The 22,813-nt window shown below is 38.6% G+C and overlaps 1 protein-coding gene across 1 annotated transcript in view; it reads right to left on the bottom strand.

Moving 5' to 3' along the window:
- Positions 1 to 20,859, bottom strand: part of LOC143680178 (flavin-containing monooxygenase 5-like) — a 71,611-nt gene extending 50,752 nt beyond the window's left edge. Inside the window, exons 1-8 of the mRNA XM_077156779.1 lie at positions 20,725 to 20,859; positions 16,621 to 16,809; positions 15,762 to 15,924; positions 12,738 to 12,880; positions 11,693 to 11,892; positions 10,355 to 10,704; positions 8,920 to 8,992; positions 7,439 to 7,698 (exon numbers count right to left, since the gene is read on the bottom strand). Coding sequence (XP_077012894.1) covers positions 7,439 to 7,698; positions 8,920 to 8,992; positions 10,355 to 10,704; positions 11,693 to 11,892; positions 12,738 to 12,880; positions 15,762 to 15,924; positions 16,621 to 16,809; positions 20,725 to 20,859 — 1,513 coding nt within the window. The remainder of the gene's footprint in view (positions 1 to 7,438; positions 7,699 to 8,919; positions 8,993 to 10,354; positions 10,705 to 11,692; positions 11,893 to 12,737; positions 12,881 to 15,761; positions 15,925 to 16,620; positions 16,810 to 20,724) is intronic.
- Between the last annotated feature and the right edge of the window lie 1,954 nt (positions 20,860 to 22,813).

Below are 22,813 nucleotides of genomic sequence, written 5' to 3'. Positions count from 1 at the left end.
CCATTTAACATCCCATTCTCAGTCCTTATTTTTTAAAAAAGAGGCTTTATTTTGCACTCTCAAATTATACTCCTAATGAATGCATAATTTGTAGCTTTAGAGTTACTTCCCCTTAGCATTTTGAAGATATTTTTCTGCTGGTAAGAAAATATCAATATAATTATTGTTTCTTTGGTGATAATGTTTTTTTCTTCCTCTGTCTGAGTGTATTTAAGATTTTCTTCTTTGTTATTAGCATTATGCAGTTCTCTACATGTTTAAGTTGTAAATTATTTAAAAACCTATTCTGCTTTGAACTATACAATCTGAGAATTCATGTCAGTCATTAATTCTAGAAAATACTTCAGCTGTTATTATGTCTTTGAATATAGCCTCTCTGCCATTTTTTCAATTCTTTCTTTTTGGACTTCTATTAGTCACACAGGTAACTTTCTCCTACAAGCCCTGATTTGTTGTAACTTCTTTACTGTTTCTATCAATTTATCTCTCGATGTTGCATTCTGGATTATTCCTCCAATGTATCTTCCACTTCTTGGATTCTCTTTTCAGCTCTGTCTAATTTATGAGTATATATTTTTATTCCAGAAGTTTTATTTATTATTTTTACAGCCCTTTCAATATTACTTATATTCATTCTTTTATCTTTTTAATAATTTAAACTCACTTTATATTTCCTTGACTTTGTTCTGTTGTTCTAAGATTGTTCCATTGGCTTGTATTCGAAGTTTTTCTATTATCTTAAATATCTGAGGAATTAATCATGTTATATTTTGTCACTTTTGGTACTGTCTCTTGTTGGATAATTTCCACTTGTATGGTTTGAAATTTTTTGTTATAATCTCATTATCTGTGCAGATGTTTTTACCATATTTGAATTCTATGCATCCTGAAGTATACAAGAGCAATTTCACATATGCTTTTGCTAGGTACCCTAGGAAGTTTATGATCTTTCAATTTTTTGCCTTGGAAATTTGTATATATGATGCATGTAGTTTAAATTCTGACTCCAGGCCTATGTGTTATAGGAGTTTTATTTCTCATCAGGACCTATTTTCCACATTCATGCATTCAAGCAAAATAAATTTCCTTGGTGCTTCCTTAATATAGAGGTCAAAATTTGCCTATATTTTATTTTATTCAAAGGTAGCCTTTCTGAGCTCCTGGCTCTATGTAGTGGTTATATATAACTTTATATATATGTTCATATATATATATATAACTTCTTATATATATTTAACTTTTTATTGCATGTTATAACATACATACAACGTGAAGAATTTCCTTCCTTTTGAAATTTGCTTCCATTGAAAGCAATAGTTTTCAAAGCACTCTTCAATAAATAGTTACAGGACAGATCTCAGAGTTTGTTATGGGCCACCATACCATCATTTCACATTTTTCTTTCTAGCTGCTCCAGAATATTGGAGTCTAGAAGGAATATATATATTTTTATCATCATTTTTAATTTTCTTTTTTACAAAAAATAACAAATATACTAAAAAAAAAATATTCAAAGCACAGCTCAACAATTAGTTGTAGAACAGATTTCAGAGTTTGGATGAGTTACAACTCTACAATTTTAGGTTTTACTCCTAGCTGCTCTAAGACACTGGAAACTAAAGGAAATATAAATACAATGATTCAGCAATCATACTTGTTTGTTAAACCCTACCTTCTCTGTATAACTCCATCATCAACTTTGATCTTTCTATTCCACTCTTTAGGGGTATTTGGGCAATGGCTGTTTAAATTTTTCATGTTGGAAGGGGCTGTTAATAATATGGGGTAGGAGGATGGAACTAGCTGATGCTCTGGAGAGGCTGGACCTTCTAGGTTTCAGGACTTATCTGGTCCAGAGACTCATCTGGAGGCTGTAGGTTTCTGGAAAGTTACCCTAGTGCATAGAAGCTTTGTAGAATCTTACATATTGCCCCTAGATATTCTTTAGGATCGTCTGGAATGGTTTTGGTTGGGATTTGACAAATCATGATAGGCAGCAATGTCTAACTGAAGCTTGCATAACAGTGACCTCCAGAGTAGCCTCTTGACTCTATTTGAACTGTCTCAGCCACTGATACTTTATTAGTTACACTTCTTTTCTCCCTTTTGGTCAGGATGGAATTGTTGATCCCACGGTGCCAGGGCCTGTAGCAGTCATATTTTGAGACACTCATGTCATATGGTCTCTGTATGCAATAGGGTTTTCAGGTTCCAGCCCATAACCTATTGGGTCTCTTTAGCCTGATATTTCTACTGGCCACCTTGATATTATTTCACAAACTTACTGTTCTGGCTTTCTTTCCTCTTCATATCTGAATCCAGGAATTTCCCATTCTTTATTTTCCACTCACTTTAAATTGTTATATTTGTTTGTAGTCAGAATAGGTGAATGGTTTTCTGTATTAGCTCAGTCTATCAGGTTGTTGGTACTAGAACTCTAGCAATTCTATTAATCTTTAGAACCCAAAGCCTTCTTTTTTTTTTCAAAGAGATAAAGAGTTTATAACTAGTCCTGTAGTAGGAGAGCAGATGGCCCAGCAGCCCAAAATAACCCAAAGCCTTTTGATAATTTTTACAGAGCCTTTTTAAATTTATGCACTAATTAAGATATACTTAAGTATATACATGTATATTTATACCCACATTATGTATGTGTGTGTGTGTGTGTGTCTCTCTCTGTGTATGCAAGTGCATATAGATAGGCCTAATTTTATTACAAATTAAATCCTGTGTATGTGAAGTGGCTCAACATACGAACAGCATTTGCATTTCTTATTTTGTTGCAAATCTTAACTACTTCTTGACTATTGTACATGAGACAAGACAACTTTCTTTCGAATTCACAGAGAATTCAAACTGGAGAAAATGGCCTACTTACCCACTTGGAGACTCTAGTATATTCTAATTAATTAGTGTAGTTTTAATTGGAGAATTATTTCTGATTTTATATGGTATGTAGTTGCCCGGATGCCAATCATAAGTTAGCTAGTCATAAGTCAGATGACTGATCTTTAAAGAAGATCCATGAAAAAAGCCATTCAAGAAGAAAATATTACATTTCTACTACTTTTGCTTGAAAAATATGAAATGCATTAGCTTTAGTGTACTCAATATATGGATCTATACTGGCATTAGTCCCATAATGGAAGGTCTGAGGCACACACCCTTGGAGATGATCCTGGGACAATGGAGTGTTTGACTGTGAGATCCTCACTCAGTCATTTGCTGCCAGCATAGGGTGATTATGGCAATTATATGGATTTATGGATTATGTCATTCTAGATCAACAAAGGCCATGTAGCTTAAAAAAGATTATGTCAAGAAATCCTTGATTGATGATAATATTAATCATGCAAGGACCATTTAACAAACAGCCTGGGCTGACTTGACTCTGACTCCTGGTGTGCACCTTTTTTTCTACCACAGCAGACTTTTCAAGTTGGTTTGTTCTGTTGGTGTGGAGAGGAATGTGGTGCCACATATCCTGAGCCCCCACCTTTAAAATTACGTACATTATGATTTGATTTGTAAAGGGGGGTTTGTAACACGGGTTGTTAAATTATGGCCCATGGGCCAAACCTAGTCTACAAGCTGAGAATGGTTTTTATGTTTCAAAGAATTGAAAAAAATAATAATAATATTTCATGACAGGTGAAAATTATATGAAATTCAAATTTCAGCCATCCATAGATAAAGCTGCATTGGCACACAACTGTGCTTATTGTTTTTACATATTATCTATGGCTAGATAATATTATCTATGGCTAGATAGTGAGAGGCAACCAAAACTATTAAAAAACAAAACAAAACAAAACAAAACAGAAACTTCCTTTAGGCTTGGGACTACTCTTATGTGACTTTTTTTGTAAGTGACTATGGAACAAGAGGAGGCCATGGTGGTGATGAGTTTCCTCAGAAGTGTGATCAGAGGTGTGATGGGGGGGCAATTGATCTTGTATCAGATTTAAATTTGGATTCCAATGATACCTTTCTGGATTAATCAAGGAAAGAAAACTTAAAATTGGAAAGCTCCACTTCACCTACAAACTACAAAAAAAACTTTAAATGCATGCTAAGGAGTTTGAGATTTGTACATTAGGCAATGAAGATTGAGACAGTTTTAAGTAGGAGAATGATGGGGCCAGACTTGACTTTTAGAAAGTCAACTTTTCTGGCAGTTTGGAGATGGTACGGTGTGAGGACAAGCTGGATTCAGGAAGATGGAGGTGGTTGTGGTGGGGGTGGGTTGTGTGGGGTGAGGGGCTATGGTTCTGCTTTGGGTGAACCAAGGAGTGGAGATAGGTGTGCAGGGAAGGGAGTCTTCCAATTCAGTCCTTAGCCCAACTCTTCAGATTCACTTCTGTCACCCACTCCCACCTACCCTGAACTATGGTCACTCCCTGAGCACTCTAGCATTCCAGGCTGTTCCTCTCACCCACACATTGCTTCGTTGATGCCCTTCTCTTTTTCCAGAAAAAATCTTCTATGTGTCTTTAAAGATCCTTCTCAACTTCCCTCACTTCTGCAAATCGTTCCTTATCTCCCTTCGCTGAATTCTTGGCTGTATTCTTTGTATTCCAATAGCATTTGTTCATATTTTTAGTGTAGACTGATGCGTAAATGTTGAATTTTCATTTATATGTGTATGTGCTAACTTTTCTCGTTAAATTGTGAACTCTTTGAAGACAAGAACGATATCTACTTGTTAATTATTCAGCAAATATTTTGAGTATCTGTCATGTGCCAAGAATGATCTATAACCTAGACATAAAACAGTAAAGGTTCCTGTCATATTGAGCTTATTTCATATGGCAAGAAACAATTTTGAACGTTAGAGATCGAAAAACAGAATAACAGTTCATATATAGTATGACAGTGAGAAAATAAAGCAGGTTAAGGAGGGTAGGGAGTGACACTTTTGAACTGTGTTATCTTATGTTGAGTAGTAGGGAAAGGTCCCACTGACAAGGTGACATTTGAGCAAAGGCCTGAAGGAAGTAAAGGAGGGAGCTCTGTGGGCATCCAGGGGAAGTTGTTCCAGAAAAGGTGACAGCAAGTGTGATGATCCTGAATAGAAAGTGGGCTTGTATTGTACAAGGAATGAGCATGGAAGCACATAGTACTTGGTGGAGTCAGAGTAGTAGTGGGGAAGCAGGTCACGAAGGGACTTGCAGGTCATCATTACAAATTGGTTTTTCCTTGGAGTGGTTTGGAAACCATGGTCAGTTTGAAGCAGAAGGTGACATGATCTGACTTAACATTTTAAAAATATCATTTTCCAGCTGCCGTAATGACAAGGGGTCATAGAGATTAAAGGAATCCAGTTAGGTGAGTACTATAATAACACAAACAAAATATGGTGAGTTGGGCTAAGGTGGTAGCAATGCAATAGTGACAAGGGGTGAGATTCTGGATTTACTTTGAAGGTGATAAGATTTGTTGATAGACTAGATATGGCGTATGAAAGAGAGGAATCAAGGAGACTTGAAACGTTTCTGCTTGAGATTGAAAAGCTGCAGTTGTCATTTAAGGAGATGGGGATGTCTGCAGGAGGAGCAGGTTTAGGGGAAAATGTTAGAAGTTTGGTTTAGTGTGCTAAGTTTGAATATGCTGAATTGGCATTTGGTGATGTGAATGTAGGCTTTAGAGAGAGGTCAGGGGTGGAGACGTGTGCTTGGACATTACACTGGTTTGGAACTATTATGTACCCCAGAAATGCCATATTTTAATCCTGATCCAATCTTGTGGAGGCAGCCATTTCTTTTAGTCTTGATTCAGTATTGTAGGGTGGAAACTTTTGATTAGATTATCTCCACAGAGGTGTGGCATGTCCAACTGTGGGTATGACTTCTTGAATAGATGGAGATGTGACTCCACCCATTCAGGATGGGTTTTGAAAAGTTTACTAGAATTCTTTAAAAAGGGAAACATTTTGGAGATACCTCAGAAATGACAGAGATGCTTGGAAATGCAGATGCTTGGGGAACAGTTGCTTCAGAGCTGACAGAGTCAACACAAAACCCAGATATTTGGAGACGTAAGGCCCAGCAGACATCGCCATGTGCCTTCGCATGAGATGCTAAGTGAGCCAGAACCCAGAGCTGTGTCCTGGAGGAGCTGAGTGAAGGCCCACTGATGCCAAGGGAGGCCCCACAAGAAACAGAGGCTGAAAGCAATGGATCCCAGGAACAAGGGACCAGCAGATACCAGCCATGTGCCTTCCCAGCTGACAGAGGTGTTCCAGATGGCATCAGCTTTTCTTGAGTGAAGGTAACCTCTTATTGGTGCCTTAGTTTGAACATTTTCTCAGCACTAGAACCGTAAACTTGTAACTTATTAAATTCCATTTTAAAAGCTGTTCCATTTCTGACTATGTTCAGAAATGGACATAACATGTTCATTCATACATTATGGCAGTTTAATAAAATAATACAGGCATTATCAGAGCATAAATGATATTGAAACCATAAGACCAAATGATATTGAATACATCCATTTATTCCCAGTGCTAAGCTCATGTTTGGCATGGCAGAAGCTCAATAAATATTTCTTTGAGTAAATGAAAGAATGAATGATATAATTCAGTTATAGGGAAACAAACATAAACAATATGAGAACCAGGCCCATTCATAGCCTGGTGATATGAGTGATTGAATTAGTGACAAAGACATATTTCAACTCTCTGATTAATTATAAAAGTTTCTGTAAATGTTCCAAATACCTGTTACTCTTTTGCCCCATTTCTGCTTCTCATTTTCCTGAGCATTTTTACAGAAGTTTGTAGCACTTATTCCATGCAATTTTGATAGTTTTAATAAAATGTAAAATTATGCTTATTTTCCTTTCTTCTTTTATTCCCTTTTCCCATTCATGCTACAGTCCATACCATAAAAAATATAAGACCTAAAATAACCTATTACCTCAACGTCTGTGATTCAATAGAATGTGGCCCTAGTGGAAAGGGTTTCTGATGAAGACATTTGTTCACTGCTAATTTTTTCTAGATAATTTGAAGAGATACTTTTTCCCAATCTGTATGGTAGTTGCAGAACCAATAATTCACCGATTGCAAACACCCAGCAAATTGCCTATTCACTATCAGGGTTGGGCTAGGAGAACTTCATGGCCCTGAGAACCTTTGTCCCGTTTTAGAAATTAAACGTGTACTTCCCAAATAAACTATTATTCAAACCCCTTCATTTGAAATCCTCTCGCCCGTGAAATTGTGAAGTATTCGATAATTCACTGCTCTAGTCTGAGCTGAGGGATAAAGAGTTGTACAAGCCCCACTTCCCAATTAGTGTGCGTCACCGTTGGCCTGAAACATCGCAATGACTGTAGAACTATCCTTTAATAATGACTAAAGTGAAGAGAAAAAGGAGGAGGACTGCACAGAGACTTTTAACCCAAAGTGGCACAGAGAAAGGCGGCTGGTCACCGCGGAGGGTGCGCGTCTTCAGGGGCTTTATGATTCGCTCCCTCTGGGTCAGGATGGCCTGCCGAGCCCCCGCCCACTTCCCCGGCCCCTGCAGTCGGTACTGATATGGGGTGCACGGGCCAAAGAAGATTTCCATGGTCAGCTTCGGATCCTGCAGAAAGAGCGAGAACAGGTTGGGCTTCACGCCTATTTCCGAGGCAATTTCATCCATGTACTCGATGTAGGGCACTCTGCGGGAATCACGGGGATTGCTCAGGAATCTGAAACCAGAGGGAAGAAAACCCAGCAACCCGAGTCAGGTGAACTTCTCCAGCCTGCCAAGCATGATATCCTCTGAACGTTTCATTGACCTCATATGAGGGGATATAGTCCCTGGAGAAAAGCATCAATGGCGACTAAGCCGTTGGTGATTTCTCCAACAAACAAGGCATAAAATGACGTTCTTTGTTTTCAGTTACCTTGGTCTTGGTGGTTTCTAACAAAATACTCATCGTGTGCACTTCCGCCCCCCGCCCCCGCCCCCGCCCCCGCCCCCGCGATTCCTCCCCAGGGTTTCTGGATAGTTATAAGTGGGCTTCAGAAGATTTTGTTGTCTTAATGATATTCTTCTTTTTTTAAAATTCTGTAACTGAGGCCATTCTGTTTTTGCCACATATTTGGTTCTCATTCGGAACACAATTTCATTTTGGTAAGTTGGTGGTGAGAATCATGATATTCGAATTGCATAGGGCAGTTATTTAGATAATGCATGAAACTACACTCCATTTCCCAGTCTTGGGTATGTGTAAAATTAATGTGCTTTTAAATACTATTGAAATGCAATTCCTAAAATGCCCACATTTTTTAAACAAAAGTCACTGGAAAACTGATTGTTTTTAGGATGCAAACTCCTTGACCTTAGAGAACATGCTGTGACACTTGCATTGCAGATTCTCAACAGATATTTGTTGCATGTAAGTAAAGTACATTCCCAACTCCAATGTTTGAGAATAATTTTCCAATGTTTGAGAATAAAATTCCAAGAAGATTTGGCACAACCTGCAGGTTTCTGCCCTCATGTCAAAATTTTAATCAGATTCTGTAGGGATTTGCCAACTAACTTCTCATGTTGATGTACTCTTCCAACTCCTTAAAAGAATGAAACAATCCTTCATTTCATCTTATATTTTCATATGCCTTGTATCCATAAGGCTATGATATTATAAATTTATAATTATGTTTCATATGTACTGTTCTATGGACTTTAAATAAAGTTCCAATGTTTCCATGCAGATCATTCTGCATCCATTCTACCCCATAAACATTCCATGAATGATATTATGCTGGTTTGAGAGGAAATGAGAAAGTTGATATTTTGAGACCTTATCTATGCAAACTGATCCAGATCCTAGGATGAGAAAAATAGAAAGACTACATGTTAGGCTTACAGTTCCACCTAAACACATTCAGTTGACTTTCACACACACACACAAGTTTCTTACATTTTTTCCATTTTTTCCCTCTTCTTTCTTATGTCAGCCATCATGTCACTCACTGAAGGTAATTTGCTTAATCCTAAGAAAGAAATTTGAAATTTGAAAATGTTTTTTTTTTATTGAGAAGATGTGTTTTAGGAAGAAAAGATATCCTGAGAGTCCATTTGCTAAAGAACATCATAAAGAAGATAGCACAGGAGTGGGGGGGGAGGGGGAGATGGATTTAGAGGTTGCTCTGGAAGGCCCTTCACTCATTGTTTATCAGGTGCATGTGTGTCCTTGTTGCATGTCTGATGCATGGTTGCATGTCTGCACCAACAGGTGCAGAGATGTGTCCTTGTTGCATGTCTGATGATTCCACAGTCTTGACCAGCAGATTCTAACCCTCATGAAGAAGAATGAGCTGAAGGGAGCCCCACCCAACTGACAGCACATAAATTATAGTGCTTGTGGTCCCGTTGCTAGAGTATTCAGTCTGGCTTGCCATTGAATAGTGAAGTTATTCTTGTGCATTTACAATATGACTCAGTTTACACATATGTAACTGTAGGTACTAATGGTAACTCAGTATCTCTTGCACTTTTTCTCCATTGGATAGATATTTATTCCTAATTTTCTATATTAAATAATGGAAGGCACCTCCTCACAACTCTCCTTCATTCCTATGATGGGAGACATCCTACATTCTGAGAGCCATAGAATGTTCCAGAGAAATATGGGAAATTTTTTAAGGGGAAGAAATCAATGAGCAGAATTATTAAACTGTGATAGGTGTCATTGCATGAAGGTAGCTGTTGTGTCTGAGTCAATGTGGTAATTGTTCATTCTTACCACTCTGAAAGTAGATACAGATATGTATCTTGTGAATGTCAGGTAGCCAAGATCATGTAGCCGGTACATAATGGAGTGGGGTTTCAACCCCAAATTTGATTATAAAGACCTTGCTCTTTTGATTGTGCTGTGGCGTTGTTCCGGTTACTCTGTGACTCTTCCATAATTACTTGTCTGTTTGCCTGTTTTTTTAATATTGTGAATGGACCCTGAAGAGACAGGCAAAAAAAGTCCTTTGATTTCAGATAATTTCAGAATGAGCTTGACAACTTTGGGAAGTAATTGTTATTTCTCACCTATATTTCAGGTTAATATCTCTTTCGTCTTACACCCCCAATTCCTACACCGTATATATCCCTACATGCTCTGATGAACTATTTGCCAATTTTATGATAGCTTAGGGTAGCAGTTTTCCATTTTCCTTCTCACACAGGAACCAAAGATTAAATAGCTATCAAATGCTGAGATAATACATCTCAAGTGGTGGAATTTCAGATATTATAAAGGTTAATTGCAGAAATATTTTGCTGCAGCAGCTCTTCACACTGCCTCTGAACTTGTACCACCTGGGTGGCTACCTTTTCTAAATGTGTGTAAGGTTAGCACATACCCTTGAATATGCGGGCAGCCCACCGGCTCTGGAGTTCTGATGTGGGAATGGTGGCTCCCACTGGCTGGAGAATGCCAATGAAGGCAAGTGTTGGCTTCTCTAGCTGAGGAGGGAAGACGAATTTAAACATAGAAAAATGATTATCCAGAACTGTTGGATCATTTTCCATAAAAGGGAAAGAGAGGGTATATCCTGTGGCAAAGATGACCACGTCGATGCCCTCTTCTGTGCCATCCTCAAAGATGGCGGATGTCTCCATGAACTCTCTCACATTTGGTTTCATCAGAACTCTCCCAGAGATTATGTGGTTGGGTAGATCATCGCCGAAAGTAGCTTGATGGCTCAGAAATCTGCAGGATTAATTGAAGTCCAGGAGAGTTAATATAAATCTTTTTGGAAAAGAGTTGAGCTAAGAAAACGCTTAATGAAGGAACTGCATTTTTTAAAAAAGATTTCTTTCCCTTAATTATTTTTTCTGAATTATTTACTGAATAAATATTCAAAATAGATTTTGAAATGTAGCATATATGCATATACCGGTGATGCAGCAATATCTAACTTCCGTAAAACAATGTCTTTATATAGAGTTTTTAAAATCATAAGCAAGGTGTTAATATTGAAACAGGAAAATCAGATCATATTGTGATTTCCATTTTATTATGAGAACCTATGCTTTATGATAGTGTAAGAACCAATGTACCTTTTTTCTAAATTTTACCAACATTCATTGTTTATTTTGACAGTATTAGCAACCTCTCCACTTTCACCCTTGATTCTGTACAATTTCTCCTCCACTCAGCAGCCAGAATGATCCTAACCTCTGTGGTTTATTTATCTGATAGATAAATCTCTGTCAGAAAGCTCAGGGCCAGGAAAAGCATGTGTTGCAATTCAAAGACACCCCCCTCTACCAATCCTTGGCCAAATCTCTTTTCTTATTGCTTTATAGTATCAGATTCCTGACTCTTTCTCTTGACCTGGGAAAATGGAGTTCATTCTTATCAATGAACAATATTCCATCTGCTACTTGTCAACCCTATGAAAGTCTCAGAGTTTAAAGAAGTGAACAGTAGCCGAAGCCTAAGGACACACGGAGGGTAAGAACAGATGTAGCTGTCACCAGATTCCTGAAACTAAATTTCTTTCCTCTAAAATAAATAAGTAGAATGGCCCAAAGAAAAATGAGGAGGGAAATGATGCTCGACATTCTAATAAGATAGCTGAAATCTATTTCGAGGTGACATAACAAGCCATCCCTATGTTTCCAGTCTGAATTCTTAATGCCAAAAGACAGAGGTAAAATTACTTTTTTTTTTTTTTTCAAATGTAAGAACATACCTGTGTTGAGGTTGCAAACCATAAATGTCATGGTTAAATCGTGTGTTTAATTTATTCTCTGCCCATCTGTTGATCAAGAACGTAGGGTAAAATTTGTAGAGGAAAGAGTTAAAACGGGTGAAGAGGACAGTGTCCATGGGCATCCCATTATCCCAGACCCGGCTCCAAATCCAGGCACCCCGCCTTGTGCTGAGAAATACCTAGGAGAGAACGCAAAACACTAAAACAGGTGACTCACAATATGACATTTTTATTTCATATTTTATTTCATATTATTTACAGGACCCTTTTCTCAACTCCTTAGATATCTTTTATTTGGTTCACAAGGAAAAGTGTCTGAGGACTGTCTCGCTATTTCAAAGACAGGAAGAGCAACAGAAACTGTCACAAAGACACACACACACACACACACTCACACACAGGCACACACCCAAAGTGTTGTTTATGGCTCCTGACATCTTCCCGAGCTTCCCTCTGGCTCTCATCCACTATTCTTTTGAACCTTCCCTGGTACAGTGTTTGATTCCAGAAATCTTCTAAGTTCTAAATGTTGGGAAAAAAAATAATGCATGAAAACTAGAGATCAACAAATTGATACATAAAGTCTCATCAATCTGTTCATTAACGAATGATGGTATCTAGGGCATTTAATTAATCTATGTGCCTAGAAATTTGAGTATGGAGGGGATCAGAGTTGGGAGATGGTGAAAAGTGTCATGTCTATGAAAAATAAAGAGATTTTAAAAGATGGTTGGTTAGTATGTTCATTTTTCAAACTCTTGGCTGAAACTCTTGATGAAGCCTCCCAATCTCTGGTAAAAATAAATAAGGTATCAGTCATTGAAGTTTGAAGTATTATTTTTATTCCATTCTCAATTATTTTTTAGAATGGATTTTCAAAATGTCTTCTTCGAAAACAGGTGTAAAGAGGTAATTATCAGGCTGAACCAGTGCGGGACATGCTACATGCATTTTGTACAATTTCCATGTACCAAAGGGTGGTGGGTAGGTTCCACTGAGGGTAAAAGAATTTTTGGAGCCAAACCTGTGCAGCTACGTGACTGAGCTCAATCGCCAAATCAGCTCCAGAATTTCCAATGCCAATCACAATGACTCTCTTCCCTTGGAATTTCTCTGGAGTCTTGTATTCCCAACTGTGGAAATATTGACCTTTGAACTTCTCGATACCTGAGGGCAAGAACACAGTTGCTCAAGCCTTGGTCCTTACTTTATTTTATTTTTCCTAACTTCTGGTGTTTTCTAAAGTTTGTTACGGAACTCAAAGGCCATCCTATTTAAATGTCTCATCTTTGTTATTCTATTGATGTCAATTCTGTGGACATCATGAGGCAGAATGAATCCTTCTATAGTTTTGTTCTAGATGGTCAATCCCATGCTCAGCCCAGTCTTCTGATATCTCGTTTCTGTCTCCTTTTCAACTTATTCTACATTCTGCCATGCCTTCAAGGAGGAGCTTGGCTCTTATTTGAGTAATACATCTTCCTGACCAGGCATCCTCATTATGTACAACTACTGCTCTGGACCCAATTCCCTTTGTCTTGCTTTCCCAGCCCAAGATTCCTCCTTGTCTACTTTGTTTTATCTCTTCCTGGACCCAGAGTACCCTTTCTTCTTACAGTGCTTTCTATTCTGCTCTTCTTCTGGGGCCAGATATTTCAACATCAACCACAGGGGCTGAAGCTGAGAGGATGCAGGACTTTTCTATTTTTGCCTAAAGTTTAAAGGAAAACTTTACATGGCAAAGCTGTAAAAGCTGGTTGGTTTCTCAGTATTTCATCTTTTATGCAACACTGAAGTCTGCCCATATGAGCATCCCCTGCTTCTCTTACCAGGTTGGACAGCCCTGCTTGGTCCTAACTGTGGTTCAGCCCGTGTCCTGTTCTTTTATCCTTACAGGATAGGCTCCAAAACTTTGGCTTTCTCTTGAAAGCCATTCATTTCTCATCACCTAATGAACTCCTGGCATGGATATACTTGTTCCTAAACTTCATGTTTGTCCTATCAAATTACTTGCCACAGCGATTTCAGGTATTTCCCTTCTCCTTTACCCCACTGCTACCCCTTTCACTACCCAACAATAATCTTTCTTCTCATTTGTATGAGACAACAAAGATATATGTGAGTTTCTCAACACCTAAAAGTTACTGTGTTTTCATCCATCCTTCCTGTTTCTCCTTTTTTCCCTTGGGAGAAAATGTTTTTGTTTTCTTCCAAACTGTATCCTTTTCCCTGTGAGTTAATGGGGGAGGAGACTTTGAGGTCAAACAGATCTACGCATAAATCCCAGATTTTTTACTAGTAGCTGCACTTATAATATGAAAATCAGAATCATTTCACATATTTCATAGTATGATGTATCTCTTGAAGTATCTGAAAAATAAGCGCTCCTCCCTTAAATGACTTCAACCCCATCCAATCCCACCCCATTTTAAAATAGCGTTTCTGGGACCTTGCAGCTTTGTGGTCTCCTCAGCCTCTCCTATTCATACAAGCAGATTTCACTATTCCTGAAGACTTCCCCATCTCAGGGAAAGGTACCTCCATAGCTCAGGCACAAAAGAGTCATCCCTGACTCCTCCCTTTTAGTCATATCTCACATCTTACCCACAAGCAAACCCTGTCATCTCTACCTGTAAAGAATATTCAGGATACAACTACTTCTCTACATCTCCACTGTTGCATCTTTGGTCCAAGTTGCCATTCTCTCCCATTTGAATTAGTACAATAGCCTCCTAACTGGTCTCCTTCCATCTTTACCATAGCCCACCTCAGCTATTCTCAACCCAGCAGCCAAGGGTTGGAAGCATGTCTTTCCTCTGCCCAAAACCTCTCAGTGACTCTCATTTCAGTCAAATCAAAGCCAAAGTCCAAACAATGGCCTATAAGGCCCTACTCAATCTGGTTCACCATTTATTTCCTGACATCATCTCCTTCCTACTCACTCCTGGACTCCATTCACACTGGATATGGTGGGCAGTCCTACCTCAAGGAATTTGCAGTCACTGTTCCTTCTGCACAGCATGCTTTTCCCAGATTCCTGCATCACCTGCATGACTCCTTTGGGTGTCCATGCAAATGTCCCTTTCTCACTAAAACCTTGCCTGGCCATGTTATCCTTATCCCTAAAAATCTCATCTTCCTCCCCAGATTAACTTTTCTCTTGAACAGTTATCGCTTCCAACATATTGATCCTGAGTGTGCGTGCCTCAATTTTACTAGCATGCAGACTCCTTGAGGGCAGATGTTTCACGTGTTTTACTCTCTGTCACACAGTGGGTCTCAATATGCATGACTTGAAAGAATGTTGAATGAATGAATGCAAAACTTTTAAATCTTTGGTTAACTAAATAAAACAAAATAAACTTCTCTTGACTAATTATTACCTTCTCTATTTTCTAAAACAGTGGGAAACAGAGACACTTATAGCTACATAAGTAGGGGGGAGTCCATCATCTTTTGAGAACACAAAGAGTCTAAAAACTTCAGCCCTCTTCAGGAAGACTGAGAATGTGCCCGGCTTCTCAAGATAAACAAGGAGACCTCATTCAAATAAATCATCCTGCCATTCTTCTTTGTAGGCAGGGCTCCAAGTAGTAAATAATAGCAGTGGCAGTCTGTTCTAATACATGTGGTGATGCTAATACATAGCCATTTGTAGTCATAGTATGCCTATATGCACACTTTCATAGATAAAATTTAATCTTAAAATATTTTCTGTAGCTTTGAACTTAGTATTTAACACAAACTATTATCTACACAAAACAACTCCTGCATTTTGCCTTCTGATTGTGTTATATGTAGGATTTTTCTCTTAAAATAGCTCAGAAGTAGTGATGATGGGATGTTAGTCATTTTACTTCCAATTTTATAACATTTTGAATTCTTTGAATGATCTTTCAAAGAGCATACATTACTTTAAAACCAGAAAAAGCTGTATTTATTTCAGAAATAAGATGATTTTCAAAGTTATAAATTTTCTTCAAAAATAACAACAGCAACAAAGATAAAACTTTGCAAAACCAATGCCTTGGACATCTGTATGACATACCTGGAAAGTTATGGAGTGGCAAGACGGGATGTGCATAGAGGCCACTGCACACCATGACCCCATCGAAGACATAGGCTTCCTGCTTCCCTTTAGCCTCAACCACAACATCCCACTGTCCCGTGGAAGAGAAGTCGGAGCGCTTCCTCACACTGCACACCTTTGACTGGGAACGAGACAAACCCAGACTCACGACTCCAGTTGCCAACTTCCCCCCCTTCCCAGAATTCTTGGCCTTAATGAATAAAATAAGTTATAGCAACTCTCTCCTGGCAGGTTTCCATTTCTGCAGTTTCATTGAAGAGTTGTGTTAGGATTGCTTTTCTCTCTTGAGGCCTCTTTGAGTAGAAATATCGCCTGATTGGTTCTTTTTTTTTTTTTTTTTTAAAGGAAAGACAGAGAGAAGGAAGGAAAGATAGAAGGAAGGAAGGGAGGAAGAAAGGGAAACATTTTTAAACATTTTCTTGTTTTATTGTATTCTGTTTCTCCGTTTTTGTTACATGGGCTGGGGCCGGGAATCGAACCGAGGTCCTCCGGCATAGCAGGCAAGCACTTTGCCCGCTGAGCCACCGCGGCCTGCCCAGCCTGATTGGTTCTTAATTGTGATTCTGAATTTAGTTACTGGTGAGTAAACATCTGGGTGTCCAGTCTGGTGCTTCAGCTAATGGGCCATATTTTTTCCCTGAAGGAAGTGAGAAGAGAAGCTCTGGTTGACGTCTCTAAAGATGTATGTAAAGCTAATGCTGTGATGTTGGGGTCATCTCCGAGACTGTGTGGACACTTAACTGTGCTTTGCTCTGGCCTGGCTTTGGACTCTATGATAAATGTTCCACCTATGCTGAGAGTTCTCTACCCCACTTACCAGAAACTGAATGTATTTCAGAAGCTGAAAGTGTTTGGCATACATCCTGATGTATTCCATGAGTTTGGAATTGTGCAAATAGTTGGGATGATGATCAGAGAAAAGGTAATCGCTATAAGCTGTCATCTCCTTTGAAGTGTTGGTGGTGGCAGATTTATAGATACTGGGCCGGCCACCTTCCGTCTTCTCCTACCAAGAGAAAAAGAAGACACCCATTTTAAAATAAAGGAGGAACGATTAAAAAAGAAATCTTTATATATACCAAATTACAAGGCATTTGGGTTGAGTTCTTGCAAAGAAAGGAAAATCAAGTTTCCATTACATTCATTAAGGAATAGGACACTTTATGGCAAATATTTTAAAATCACAAATAATTTTGTTGAGGAACAAACACATGGGCATGAAAAAAAAATGCATATAGAACACCAAAGAGGAAAAATAAGCAAAAGAAAATGTGGTTTGACAGGAAGAAAATGTGGTTTGACAGGAAGTTCCGGGTGAGGTTGGGGGTAGGTGGGTCATGTCCAGGAAGCCCTAGTTTGCTTAGGGTGGCTGATGGAAAAGGATAAAGGTCATAATGAGACTAGACTGCTCCCTTACTCCTTTTTTTCTTAGCAAGTCTTTCCAACTGCAAAATCATCATGTTCATTGCAATTTTATAGAAAATTACAAGAGAAGAAGAATATAATTCATGATAATTGCTTTAGAGATTTCAATGTATGTCTTCCAATATCAGCTCTCAATCTTTTTAAGTATCTCTCTATAAAATCTGTTTATTTGTTACCTATACAGATAGATATATATTATCTAGTGTGTTAGTTTGCTAGCTGCCAGAATGTGATATACCATAACTGGAATGGCTTTTAAAAAGTGGAATTTAATAAGTTACAAGTTTACAGTTCTGTGGTGGTGAAAATGTCCAAACTAAGGCATCCAGGTAAAGAGACTTTAATGCAAGAAAGGACTATGGGTCAGGAGCACCTCTGTCAGCTGGGAAGTCACATGGCTGGCATCTGCTGGTACCTTGGTCCTGGGCTCCTTGCTTTCAGCCTCTGTTCCTGTGGGAGTTCCTCACTTGTCTTCTCTGGAACTGGCTTTTATCTCTTGGCTTCCCTTGGCTCTCTCCAGGTTCTGGCTTGCTTAACACCTCATGGGAAGGCACACGGCAATGTTTGCTGGACTCCAAGCATCTCCATGTGTCAGCTCTGCTCTGTTGGCTCTGTCATTTCTTGCTCTCTCCAAAATGTTTCCTTTTTTAAAGGATCCCAGTAAACTAAACAAGACCCATCTTGAATGGGTGGAGTCACATTTCCATCTAATCAAATAGCCATGACACACCATGGTTAGGCATGTCACATCTTTGTGGAGATAATCTAATCAAAAGTTTCCAACCTACAGTGTTGAACCAGGATTAAAAGAAATGGCTGCTCCCACAAAGTTGCATCAGAATTAAAACATGGCTTTTCTGGGGTATATAATACTTTCAAACTGGTACATCTAGTATTTTATCACTTTACAGCACTTTATAGTTTATAAAGATTTTTTTCACCTACATTACTTAATTCAACCCTGTGAAGTACATTATCCTCTATTTCAGATTATAATAGTCCATAAAACATACATCTGCTATGCACTTTAATTTACTTTTAAATTAAGGCTAGATACTGAAGTAATTTAAGGCTCAGAAAAAAAACACATCACCAATAGAAATGTTGTTTCCTTGTAGAGGAACTAATGATTAGATGAACTAATTGTAATCCAAACTAGGTTGTTTTTTTTTCTTTTTTTTGGTGGGGGGGCAGGGTGCATGGTCCAGGAATTGAACCCAGGTCTCCCATGTGGAAGGCAAGCATTCAAACTATGTACTTTCAATAAATGAACATAGAAAGCACAATTTTAAGGGGTTTAATAATTTTTTCCTGTATCTTGTGTGTAACATTGGTGAAGTAAAGAATCAGTAATACATGTGTGATGGATATTCTGAACTTAGAGTTAGGAAATATGGACTCTAATTCCTAGTAAGGTATATCAGCTTTATAAGGATATCAAAGCATGTGTTTCCTTCTTCTTCAAAGTGAAGAGTACTAATTATTAATGAAACTCATTGTTCTGATGCATTCACATAAAGATATGCCTCCTGATAACAATAGTCTCTGCAAATTTGACCAGCATTTATTATAAGTGAAAGTTTACACTGTGAGCATCTCCTGTGGATTCAGAGGACATGATGTGGTACTTCGTGGTATTTCAATGTGGTCCTTGACATCTCTCATTACATGACTTAAGACACTGACATCAAATCATTTTTCTGAATCTATTTCATTTATAAATAAGTGCTTCCCTATCTCATGTGGTTGTTGTCAGGATGAGATAAGGCATAACAAATGCTTTAAAAACTGCACACAGGAAGCTGACGATCACGTGCCGGTGGTAGGGTTAGTAGTGGATGTGCACGCAGAGTTCTATGAGAGCACATGAAATCAAGTTGGGAGGTTGGGAGAAGCTTTTCCGGAGACAAGCCTCTATAAGTTATCTTCCATCCAGGCACATAGAAACCACTCTCAATACTTGAAACAGGGAGTGTGTGCTGGGAATTGGTTACAGAGGTAATGAAAGACCTGAAAAGATGACGAGTTCATGACGTATCTCCGAGATTAGCAAGAGCCACCACCACCTGTAGGCCAGACTTGCCTCCACAGTCCCTCTTTTCCTCTCTATGGCAACTTTGGAGGTCATGTAGTCCAGAGATATGACTATAAATTAAACCTCCTTAAATTCTACACCCAACCACATTCGATCATGATAAGGGTTACCTGTGTTCACTGCCCTTACTCTCTGTAAACTGCCCTTACAGATGCCTTTGACAGGCTGAAGATAAAGATCTGAGAATTATTATCATGCATTTGATAGCTGAAACCAAGGGGGGCGTAGCAAGTGTTCTAGGGAACTTGTGAAAAGTTAAATGACAATAGGACTTAACATGATCTGTGTGGAAGATAAAGAAAAGAATTTGCTCTCAGTTAAGGATCTGCTCTTACTCTACTCAAAGAAAACTTGAAACCTATGTATTGGAGTCAAAGAAACTTGTGCAAGCAACATGATTCAGGTTTTCATGATTCCCATAGATGTTTGAGTCAGGAAAATAAGGAAGGCAGGTGACTGGATGAGGCATCTTCTCTTTTTAATTCAGCAACTGAGGGTTGCAAATGCAGAAGAATGTATTCAGTAGGGTGCAGGGGATGCCTTAGCCTAATAATAAACTAGTTTAGTATGTAAAGGCTAAAATATTCTATATATGAAGCATTCCAAGCAAGATGAATAGGCAGGTGTGTAGGTTCATTCAGCAGGTGAATTGTGACTGAGATCCACAGGATGGCATTTGAACCAAATGAGAACAGATGCATTTATAACAGGTGTGGATGCCTAAAGAAATTATCTTCTTGCAAAGGAAATAATAAATGATTCAATAGCCTCCGTATGTGTTAATGTTTCAAATAAATGCATTTGTATCATAAGTACATTTTGTTACACATACACAATTATGTTACACATACACAAATTTGTATGTGTAACATAATTGTGTAACAAAAATGTCTGCAACAAATCTTTTAGTATTTGTGATGGCACAAAAAGTCCAAACCACCAAATTTAAAAGTCAAATGAAGTAACATTGAGAAGGAAAAGTAGAGAAGGAAAAAAGTAGAATCACAGAAGATAGGGGCAAGCAGTTTTGAAAGGAATTGGTTTCAACTTTATTAAATCCTCTTGGAAAAGAAAGAAAATTTAGGTCATTTGATTTGGCAAATTTGATGGTGAGAATCTTTCTTGGGACTTGGTAGGGATGACTGTCATGCCACATGGTTGAGACATGGAGGGAAATGGGAAAATGCATACACTTTAAGACACTAGATCCCAAAAGGAAGAAGAATTGATAGGGCATCATCCTTGGGAGAGGAGAGTGGGAGTCAAAGCACAGGTGCAGGCATTGATAAAAATAATAAATGTTAATAGGGTATCAGTGTGTAATCTTTACATTCCTATTTCTCACCTGTGGAGGGGGAGAAGCAATCATACTTACAAGAACATAAGACTATGCAAACCGACCTCATATCTCCACAGTCCTCCAATGTCATCACTTCCTTCAAAACAGACGGGCTCCAGTCCTTCCTCCAGACAGCTCTTAATGGCACCTAATCCACTGACTCCAGCACCAATCACTGCAATTCTTTTCCCCGGCATTGTTTCTTGTATCCAAGAAATGTATTAGAACAAAATTAGATTTTATTGCCATGTAAATTTTCCTATAGTACAAGCTCATTCATTTTTCCCCCCTAAAATTGCTATTTAATGCATTTAAGAAATAACCTTGCTCAAAGCTTTTATGCCATTCAAAGGCTTTTAGAGTGACAGAAAATCCTACCACAGAAAATGCTCTCTTATTTTCAAATACAGAGTAGGTTGTTTTAAATAAAGGTTTTGACTCCTAAAAATTTCCAGGCTATGCAGCTTCATTTTTACGCTAGTTTTTTGATAGCTTCCTTCTACCTGGTGAACACACATACACACACACACACACACACACACACACACACACACACACACATTTTGTAAAAACCTTTCCATATAAACATTTTGCCCAAACTGACATTTAATCCCTCTGCTACTACTCTTTACTTGTTGAAACATTTCATGTTGGGTACTGTTTTGCTTTGCTAATGCTGCTGGAATGCATTATACCAGAAATGGATTGGCTTTTAAAAAGGGGATTTATAGATTACAAATGTACAGTTCTAAGGCCTCGAAAATGTCCAAGTTAAGGCATCTTTCACATCAAGAAAGGCCTATAGCATCCAGGGGTTCTCTGTCACATGGGAAAAGCACATGGCAATGTCTGCTGGCCCTTTTCTACTGGGTTGGTTTCCAGAATGGCTCTCTCAGCTCCTGTGGGTCCTTCTGGCCTCTCCTGGGGTATTTTCCCTCTCTAAGCATCTTGTGGGCCCTCTCAGCTTCTCCTGGAAAAACTCAGGATTTCGTCTCTTAGCTTAACAACTCCTGGGGCATTTTCTGTCTTCAGGCATCTGTCATCTCTCTGTTTCCTGTATTGGCTCTCTTAAAAGACTCTAGCAAATGGATTAAGACCCACCTTGAATGGGTGGGATCATATCTCCATGGAAACAAGCTAATTAAAAAAAAATCCCACCCAACAATATGTCAGTCCCCATAAGATTGGATTAAAAGAACATGGCTTTTCTGGGATACCTACCAGTTTCAAGCCCGCACAGGTTCTTTTGTACAGTTTGCTCTATTTGGGCCAGAGAATCCCTAATTTTGCTCCTTGATTTGAAGTGGGTGGTGTTGGGACAAAGGAAACCCACATATAGCATTTCCTCAAGTAAATATCACTTACTACATTCTTAGAGTAGAGTGCAAGGCATGTAAATGGTATTTAGACCAACTTTCTTCATACCAGAGATTAATTAATCCTCTGCCATTCATCCATCCAACAAATATTTATTGAGTACCTACTATGTGCCAGACACTGCCTTCGTGGAGGTGGATACAGCAACGTACATATCAGACATAGCTCTTTAGAAACCTTTTAATGGGACAGAAAGAGACTAAAAGAATGAGTAAATAAATAATAAGCCAGATGCTAAGTACTATGGAGAAAAATGAAAGCAGGGTAATGGCTATCAGAAATACAGGAGGAGGGGTATTTAATATATTTTATATGATGTGGTCAGGGAAGGCATGCTAATGACATTCAACTAGGAAGTGCAGGGCCAAACCACGTGGACATCTGAAAGAAGATGAATTCCAGACAGAGGGAAGAGTAACTAAAAAAAATCTGAGGCAGATATTTGCTGGGCATTTTTGAAGACAAGCAAGGAAAGTATTGTGAGTGGCTGAGAAGAGGATATTAATGGGTATGAGATAGGAGAAGCAGTGGTGGGTCAGATCAGGTAAAGTTTTGTAAATTGATGTTTGGTCTTTATTTCATTTTGCTTGACATAGAAAGCCATTCAGGGTTTTGAGAAGAATGACATGATCTGACGTGTTTTAGAAGATCACTCTGCCTGTCATGATGAGAATAGAATACATGGGGATGGGGTGGGAGTGGGGAGAGAGATGGCAGCAGATGGAACGGATGCAGCTATCAGTAAGGAGGCCAGTGAGTAACTGAGACTTCAGA

Source organism: Tamandua tetradactyla, chromosome 4 (assembly GCF_023851605.1).
Source record: "Tamandua tetradactyla isolate mTamTet1 chromosome 4, mTamTet1.pri, whole genome shotgun sequence".
In the NCBI taxonomy this organism is placed as follows: Eukaryota; Metazoa; Chordata; class Mammalia; order Pilosa; family Myrmecophagidae; genus Tamandua; species Tamandua tetradactyla.
The sequence above is the reverse complement of the archived record's forward strand: the minus strand, read 5'-3'. Positions and strand labels throughout refer to the sequence as shown.